The sequence below is a fragment of the Dreissena polymorpha genome, chromosome 10 (genome assembly GCF_020536995.1).
Source record: "Dreissena polymorpha isolate Duluth1 chromosome 10, UMN_Dpol_1.0, whole genome shotgun sequence".
Lineage (NCBI taxonomy): Eukaryota > Metazoa > Mollusca > Bivalvia > Myida > Dreissenidae > Dreissena > Dreissena polymorpha.
In genome coordinates this window covers 58,280,138-58,290,068 of record NC_068364.1, presented here as the reverse complement: position 1 = coordinate 58,290,068, position 9,931 = coordinate 58,280,138, and the positions used below count along the sequence as shown (strand labels likewise).

Below are 9,931 nucleotides of genomic sequence, written 5' to 3'. Positions count from 1 at the left end.
TACACATAGTGCCAACTTTGGATTTATATAGGATGTTAAATGTGAATAAATGGCAGTTTGCGGAAGTATTTATTTTTACTAGCCTTTTGATGAAAAAGGTGGCCTTCTGAAACATAGGATAACATAATCAATTTGTTGCATTTCTATCAGTAGTTTACAGAACTGTCGTCATTATTTTGAAAATTGTTAAATTACACGGACGCTCAGTAGTGTATTTTCTTTCACAAAATAATGTATATCAATAACTGAAGCGAAATAGTGTGCTAGCAATTTTTGCAACACAACGAAGAATAGCCTCATTTAAAATCGGCTGCTAACAAAGACGTTTATTGTATCTTATCAATAGACAGGTACATGTGGCGATAGACGATCTTTTACGCAAGGGTGTTATCTGAAGTCTCTAGTGCCTTAATTCCCAAATATGGACAGCCTCAATTTTGACATTGGAGTGACAGTGAATTACATGTATCTCTCTTTTCAGTCTGTCACTATCTTTGAAGACGATAGATCGTTGCGTTCATTGCACTATCACATTTAATATTACGTTAAACAAGTTCAGAGATGAAAAAAAAGCGTATAAAGCAAAGCAAGTTACACCATGAGCTTTGTTTCTTAAAAAAAATATATATTATAGTATGACGCCATTCAAATAAGCATGACTTCATAATTCTTCCTTAACAGCTGTATCTTCCGATTCTTACACAAATTCTAGGGATAATATTGAATACATTTCAATACTGATCACAAATAAAGGGCATAACAGTTCGCCGTAGATCCAATAAAATCTATTGCAAACAATCACAATAACAATTAAAGTGATATTATGGGCATCTAACAGTTCAAAGGTGTCTATCGCAACCGTTGTTTATTTTTGGTGTTTTCACTTCATATTCACTTATATTTGTTAATGCAGCACCAAAGTACTAAAACAATTTCTCAGAAAGAGAAAAATAATGCATTTGAATATCAACCGTACGTTCGTTTCACAACTGATCATGCATGTACGATGTGAACCTAAATTTAGTTTTAGTGCAGATTCGTTCATATGACACAAGGACAAAATTTTGTTTTACGGATCATTTCGGCTTACAGGAATGGGTCAGTCACGTAAAAATATCGAATATAAAATATATTTTTATAAACAACTGGTAGCAAGATGAGTTGCAGATAATTGGTCAGTAACCACATTTTAACTTACTCTTTTTACCTGTTAATTCTTTTCAGCTCAATTCAACAGTGAAAAATGCCCATAATATCACTTTAATTCCAAATTTCCGAGAATGCACAATTACTTATTGTTTACGACGCTTAACTTCATTATGCATGTCACTCTATACTAGCGTATAAAACACTCGTTTTCAACAAAACGTTTTTAATGCATGTCAAACAAAAGTAACGTAACTAGTCGTATATTTAGGTGTCACTACTATCGCTGCAGTTTGCAAATATGGGTTTGTTTCTGTTTTTCAGATACACATTTTCCGAGTAAATCTGTTTTTTTTGTTATTAAAGCGAGTATGCACAATTTTGTATGTGTAATATTGTAATATATTTAAAAAACATGTTACAATAACACAAAATAGGCAAGACAAATTATGCATTGAAGGCGAATAAATTGCAGCAAAGCCAAATTAGCGCCCCGAGCCGATTGTGACGAACATATTTCGTGCACATTTTCCTACAATAACCGAAGCATTCGTCTTTTTGATAGGATCGGAGTTAGTGTTCGTGTTTCGAATGCATAGATATCGTTGCACGTAATTAAAATGATCCGTACAACTAAATTTAGATTCACATCGTGCATGCATGATATACATGCTGGCGAATTCGACTGTACAGACATTTTCGATATCAGATTTGAATATCTGGCTTATTTCGCATTTTCGATACATGCTCTTCTTGACTTTTATTTTAATTTATATTCAAACATATGCATAATACGTTTTTTTACACATTTTATATAAATTCATAAATAATTGACAAAATCTTGCTTACTCGCTTTAAAGTGTTGACCTCAACAACAAATATGTAGCACTGTGAACCATAAGAAATCAGTAAGAAGAAATTGTTCGGAAATTAATTTTGTGAATTAGCTTTGGTCTTCTCGGTTGACTCTAAATGGTCATGTCTGAAAACGACAAACTAGAAAGGTCTATACCTTGAAGAGGATCATCCTTGTGATTAAGATGATATGTTTATCAGCTTTACATATAACTTTTAAAGTTATCGCAGGATCCAGAAAAGTGTGACAGACTCACGGACTGACAGACTTACGGACACACACAGCGCAAACCATAAGTTCTCTCCGGTGAAACCGGTAGGGGACAATAAAATAATCGATGCAGTTGAGTGAGTGTGTATATTCATTGTTTTCTTGATGAATCATTCGCAGGGATGAATTCATTAGCCCCGTGCGAATTGATGTTTTAGTTAAGAACAAATTGGTCACGAATGGTTATCAAGTTGTAAATAAATTCCCATCTATAAAATAATTTGCGCGATTTTTACAGGTTTTGTAAATCTCGGAAAAACAGATTACCGCATTGGTAATGATTAAAAGGACCATGACCTTCATGAAGTGAACTATTTAAATGGACCTTCATTCCGAAGTGTAAAATTTAACCATAGGCAAGGCAATGATATGTTTGATTACCATTGGTTGAACAATTCATGTGTGTTTAAACTTAATGTATATGCATAGCTTTGTAACCTTTTTATTTTTGGTCTTGCTGATTATTAAAGAAGATAAATAAATCGACAATTGCACGTTTAATGTGGTTACAGAAAATACTGTAAACGTTGAAGAATCATTTGATTGTAGTCTTTCTTTATCTGTGCACTATCCTTCAATATTAGGATGGTTGGCCCTGAAATATAATCAAGAAAAGAAAATACCGGTACAGCAACAGAATTTTTTTATTCTTCCAACATTTAACCATTAACCTTTTATGACTATGAGGACGAATTAAAAAAATAAGTTCTTAATTTTCGTTACGTTTAGATCTATTAAATCCCAGTTATAATTTTTATCATAAGAAAAATCGAGATTACTGACGCCAAACTGTTATAGCACGGACTCTAAATTTACAATATACACTCCGTGGTTATAGTAAGCAGACAAAGCATATTCAATGTGTGTAACACTGAAGATAATTAAAAACGATTTACCGAAACATTTTCTTATCCCTTTGGAATATGATAATGATTTTGTATAAATGTAAAATATGCATATGGAACTAATTCGATGCGTCTGATGAGTACATTTAGATGAACATATATCTACCAGTTTTTGAGTCACCCAACCATCGGATTTTACAACTTATCTTTTGGATATAACTTACAAGAAAAATAAGGAACTAACCTCTCGCGCGTGGCTTTTGTTTGTTCCTCTGTTAGCGAAGTGCCATTAGTTATCCACATTACCAGCGTGTTTATATACATGTAAAAGATCATTTTGAAAGTTGAAATCTTATCTCTTTTTGACAAAATGCAACAAGATAATTACAGGTAACATATTTACAAACATCCGCAGAATACCTCCATCCCAAATCAAACTATTTACCAGAACCCAGTGTCCTATATTTCTTGTCCTTGACCTTTACCTGAATAGCTCCATATGCAGTTTTAACGAGGTCAGCATGTATTTGGTACCTACTAACAACATTTCCGTGCAATACCTCTATATAAACTTAGGTGACTGAGTGCATGCCATGTTTCTATTTTTAGTAACAGTGACCTTGACTTTTGTCCAACACGCTCCAAAACTATCCCAAGATTGATGCCCTGGTTAACTTTCTATTTCCAAGATTTTGCCAGATTAGTTTAAGCAAACCTAAATTAATGACAGGAAACCACCTTTGTATCTGTCCTTACTTTGGAAACAAGGAACTTGAACTTGATCGACCCAGCTGGAAACCGTATTAAAATGGCAACCACGGGTATAGTTTAAAGCACAATATACTTATAATGAAAAGTTATTCATATTATGGAAAGTTGTATATACAAGCATGGAAAAGTACACATTAGGTTGTCATAAGCAATTTAACAATTTTGAATGAGGTCAGTTAGAATTGCAAGGAAAATACTTTACATGCACTGGCCAAAGAACTTTCAAGAGCGAAAATATATGTCCTCTTGAAAAAAAGGCTCATAAATTGTTTCGACTTACATAAAGTGTTTATGACTGAAAACATCTTGTTTTTATGTATTACTTAAAATAAGCTAATAACTTTAATGACAGCCATTTATTTCATCTGTGAATTATTTCAATTTTGAAGAAATGGTTACACAGATGGAATTACTTATATAGTCTAGTTAAACATAACTTATTTTACAGATTTTGTTTCTATGTCGAGCGTTTCATATTTACATTCCGAATGAAAGCAGAAGCATATGTACACATGTTACAACCTTGTATTTGAAACTATAATATGCTTCTGACACATGCATATATTGACAAGTTGTACGCGAATCGAAAATGTGTATTTACATAAGCCTTACATCTTCGAAGATGAGAATTTACACATTGTATAACCGAATCGAATATGCCACGCATTATTACCGTATTGGACATGCCTATATACATATGTAATCAATTTTGTTGTTTCGAATATACTTACAAACACATGGTATGACCGCATTAAACATGCATTTTTACTAATGTTTATGCATATCAATAAATTGAATTCTTCTTTAAAGCATACAATGAAGTTACTCCCCTTTATGTTTATTAATAATTCCAATTGAAAACTTTATGGCAGGGAGTTAGAAATGTTTTCTGTGTAAATATTTCTTCTATCCTCTGTAATGGAATATATTTAAAACTTTTTTAAAACAAAAAGGCTTTGCGCAAAAAAGTAATTCAAATAACGAATCTGCTTCTATCAAACTGCTGTTTTACTTTAACTGTTGAAATAATGTATCCGTACTATATTTCTTTTAAGTTTTCTACTTTTATAACGACATTTTACAAGACAACAACATAAGCTGATACAATATATTATCTATGTATTTCAGGCATAACCACTATGTCCTGGCACCAAACGGGATTCTACTGAAAAACGGGTAGACCTTGTAAGATGGTATTCGGGGTACTGGGCTATATGAGATCGTTACAGTATGTATACATTTTATATAAGGCAACGTGTGCAAGTCATTGTGATTGTATGACTCCGTTAATTATGTCTCAAATGGAACACTGTACATTATGATTCAAGGGTATTTAAAAGTTTCGCGTCTCTTGTATTTTTCTGAAAATACGCACGAGGTGCTAAAGGTCAGCTAATGCGATTCAAGGACGTATAGAACCGCGCTTTGTATTAGATCCTACTTTGGTGTAAAGATTTTAAGAGAAATTGGGGATATGCTATCAATAAGTCCAATGCCGATGCTTATGATGAAGATAATTAGTACACTTAAATAACATTGATGATCATGATGATGATGTTGATGATGATGATGATGATGATGATGATGATGATGATGATGATGATGATGATGGTGATGGTGATGGTGATGGTGATGATGATGATGATGATGATGATGATGATGATGATGATGATGATGATGATGATGATGATGATGATGATGAAGTTGCTGATGCTTACGCTGCTGCTGATGATGGATGCATTTGTGGTCATCACTATTCCATGTCGAGCCATTGTTTCCTAATCTGCATTGGCATATTTCTCGCAAATAACAATCACAGTCAATCTGTCCTAATTTGCAAAGCACGCACATTATGCTATCAGCGTGTTAATATGGTCGTAACGTGATCAAGATAGGAGACGAGTTTTGTCAGGTCATTTTAAATTGTATGGAGAGTTAAATTACAGCTCGTGTACAAAAAACCGCATGACAAAATGGGGCTGTTCTGCGTGACTATGCTTTGTGTTATTCGTAAGTAGATAATCGCAAACCATATAAATGTTTACAGTAATGTTGGTCTTACACTTTTAAAATTTCATCAAATGTTTTTGAAAGCGACTCACATGAAATTTAGGATTAAAAAAAATGGACTATGTTTAAGTTTGCTTTCTACAAAATACTGCCCATATGTGAATCAAATGTTTTGCGGTGTAGACCATTTCTACATTAGTGTACAATTACAAAGCATGTCGTTTACATTAATTGAGGTATATTGCAGGTGTTTGCCCTATCACGTACCAGTGTGGTTGATTATTATTTTATTATATCGATTTGTGTTCTTAGTTCATTTAGTAAAGATATGAAATGCGCGACAAAAAATAGTATGCTATAGTATATATATACTGAACGATTATTTAATAGTGATACCATATTTATTGTTTCAATTTTGGATTGACTTTATTTCGACTAGCTAGTTTCAAATATGTTCACTGTTACAATCTTTATATCACCATATAAATTATATAACGTGTATTACTGTTAAAACCCTTAAAAAGACGAACGTTTATGTACATAGATATATAAGTACGAATACATATTTATTCATGTATACATTTCTATTTACTAATATTAATAATTTCATGTTCATACATAAGGGCCGTGCTCTGTGAAAAGGGGGTTTAATGCATTTGCGTAAAGTGGCTTCCCATATTAGCCTGTATAGTTCGCACAGTCTAATCAGGGACGACGCTATACGCTTTAAATGTATGATATATTTCGTTCAAAGAAAGTATCTTCTTAGCAAAAAGCCAGTTTAGACGTAATTATTTTTTGTGTGGACTGCACAGGCTATTCTGGCACGACACTTTACGCACATGCATTAAACCCCCCTTTCACAAAGCGCAGCTCAAATACATGTGAAGAGAAACATAAAAATCTGAAACGGTGATCTTTTCACTGCAGCACTTTGTGTCGCAGTTTGTCCAAATAGTTGGCTGAGGTACGAGCAGTCGTGTTACCATGTTGGACACACATCTTTCAACTTTCTTGATTCGCAGGTAACAGTGTGCCGACCAACACATTTTCTCCCAGTATTTATCTTGGGTAATATGTGGATATAAATGATCCTGTAATAAAAACTCAAACTTTTAAAGTCGGCTACTGCGGTTCTCTTGCAAAATCTGTTACTCTGACGTACAAAGGGGCATAATGAAATAATATTTATATGTAGGTCATTACATTTTGCAAGTTTGTTTTATATTTTAAAATATAATTTTAGAGACACTGCGAACATTATGGTGCCTCGCTTGTAAACCTCGAGACCAGAGATGAGATTGCTTTTCTCAGAGGCTATTTGATGCTTTTGAGTGGTAAGAATGAGGCACTAGTTTGATTTCTTACATTGTTCGTACATCTGTTGTTGCGCTATGTTTGCTTAAAAAACTTCACTTATATCAGAAGTAGCTGCCCAAGTAAGATTGTCAATGTGCAGAGATATACCATTTATTTCGTGATCCTTATTGTTAATTTGTCCAAGTTTAAACTATTCATCATGCTTGCCATATGTTAGGTATTTTACAACATAATTATATTGAAGTATCTTGTCATTTACGCAAAGTAACCCGGCCACAGCGTAATGCATTTTAATTAATTTTGAAAGTAATGCGGCAAAAAATACAAAGTTATGCTAACAGACCAAAAGCACTGGATCGGACTCTCAGACGAAGAAACTGAAGGTATCTGGAAATGGTATCCCTCGGAAAAGCGAGCAAACGTTACTGATTGGCAGCCTAATGACAATGAACCCAACGGTGGTATTGCGGCTAACTGCGCTGCAATCTGGGCCGGTTACAACTACCATTGGGTTGACGATTCTTGTAGTGAACGGTATCCGCCAGTATGTGAATTAGTGTAAGTTCTTATTGAACTCAATTAAGAAGAGTATGCGTTCTGCGCATGCGATATTTCCATGAGCAAGTTTAGCCGAATTAATGTGTCAGGATTATTCCATTCGTTAGAGTCTCCGGTTTCATATTAGTTTAGAGAATACTTCTACACGCCGATCTGCTTTAAATTTGGACTTTTGACGAATGCAAATATGCATATGTAGTGGAGATCAGAAATCGGTTTTGAGGTCACTTCTTCTTTTACTGAGTAATCAAGTCATCCAATCGATATATACATATAACAGCACTTCGTTGGCGGCTTCTTGCATTTGTGTTACTAGTTTTATAACGAATTACCATTTTAAAACATAAAAGGATTAAGATCTGATATATTAAGTTTCCAGCAATTATATTGACTTAGCTCATACTAATAGTAATGTGTAACACTTCCATGCTGAAATGCTTCTAACTGAAAGAAAATGTTGAAGTCGCATTTTAAGTCGTAGTTGAATTTCATTACTTTGAAAGACTGTTGGAGATCGTCATTTGCAAGCAGTGTATCAGCTTTATTTTTAAATCCAGCAATTTAATAGTGTTTGATGTATTTTTAATAATGTTTTATCAGAGATTTATCGTGAATATTTTATACCTGTTTGGCGCTCACGCGTTAATTTCGATTAATAAACTGCTTCACATAGCCTGTCATTGGTCAAGGACAAATTATGTACCAGATTAGTCGTTAAACTGATACGTGTAATACAATAATTGAGCCGCACTCTGAGAAAAGGATGTTTAATGGATGTGCGTAAAGTTTCGTCCCAGATTAAACTGTGCAGTCCGCCTAAACTGGATGTTTGCTGAGAAGAGACCTTCTTGAACGGAAATTTTCATAAAGGCGGAAAGTGTCGTCCCTGATTAGCCTGTGCGGACTGCACATGCTAATCTGCGATGACACTTTACGTACATGCATCAAACCCCTTTTTCATAGAGAACAACCATCACCGGTAGCACCATCAGCATCTTAGCAATACGTCAGCTGTCTATTAAACATCCACCATCACTGATATGTGTTCACCGAGTTAATTGTGACCATGATTATGTACGCATGTCCTTCAAAAAGGTCAATGTCTGCCTTCAAAATCAAATGCCAAATAAAATAGTTATGCCAAAGATCATGTCATGAGCAAATTATATCCAGCATCATAGGGTTTTAACAGAACTATCACAAATTATATGCATGGTAAACCCCGAAATTCTTTCATTATCTCCTGACCTTGGGTCCATGCATGTGCTTATTTAGGCTAATTGTGTTCGAACCATCATCATAGTCATCAATATTGTCAATTGTAAAATTATCATGATCATTTTGATGAGGATGAAGTCTATGCGAATGAGATGATGGTGATTATGTTTATAACGATATATATGATGAAGACGACGACGACGATGATGATGTTGATTCTGAAGGTGATGATTATAATGATTATGGTAATGATTGTAATGTGATGATGATTATCATGATGCCATTTATGATCATTATGATGCTAATGCTAATGATGGTTGTAAATGCTCTGAAAGAGGTTGTTATTATACCAATCACTTTTCCAATCTGATCCTTTAAACCATCAGTTATCGCCGTATACCACTTTAAGCGAGTACTTACAATCTTCTTTTCATAACAGACCTAACGCTGACTAATAAACAGTATAATCGCAATTCACACGTAGAAGAACCAGATTGTCAACACAATTTAAAGTGTATCAAAGTGTAAATAATTGTATAGTTTCTTGTAATTTAATAATTTAACACATGAACACGTTCACAAGTATGCATGGTTGGGAAATATCCCATGCTATGTGTTAATTTGTTCATACGGCACACAATTGCAAAGTCCAAATTTACTGTAACCTCACGTTTAGGTTTAAAGACAAACACTGGTTAGAATTGCTAGTTTTTATTTGTTTCTTATCTAATGCAACTCCATGTTATTGTCTTCATAATTAAAGTTTTGATAATTACAATTGTAACATGTTGATTGAGATAAAAAAAAATCAAGTTAAAATGATATAACAGAAAAGAACTGTTTTAATTGACAAGCATTAGGCTGTGCAGAATGACGGCATTGATATAATAGAGCTATCATCAGAACCAGTCATATATTTGATCGTTCATCTTCATGT

At 33.9% G+C, this 9,931-nt stretch overlaps 1 protein-coding gene across 2 annotated transcripts in view; it reads left to right on the top strand.

Annotated features, from left to right (window-relative positions):
* The first annotated feature begins 5,730 nt into the window (after positions 1 to 5,730).
* The window catches only part of LOC127848171 (perlucin-like protein), a 262,524-nt gene continuing 258,323 nt past the window's right edge, over positions 5,731 to 9,931 (top strand). Inside the window, exons 1-4 of one of the 2 annotated variants that reach the window (XM_052380472.1) lie at positions 5,731 to 5,898; positions 6,829 to 6,923; positions 7,145 to 7,235; positions 7,560 to 7,776. In XM_052380472.1, coding sequence (XP_052236432.1) covers positions 5,862 to 5,898; positions 6,829 to 6,923; positions 7,145 to 7,235; positions 7,560 to 7,776 — 440 coding nt within the window. In that variant the 5' untranslated portion in view covers positions 5,731 to 5,861. The remainder of the gene's footprint in view (positions 5,899 to 6,828; positions 6,924 to 7,144; positions 7,236 to 7,559; positions 7,777 to 9,931) is intronic. The other variant, XM_052380473.1, reaches the window with a different exon arrangement.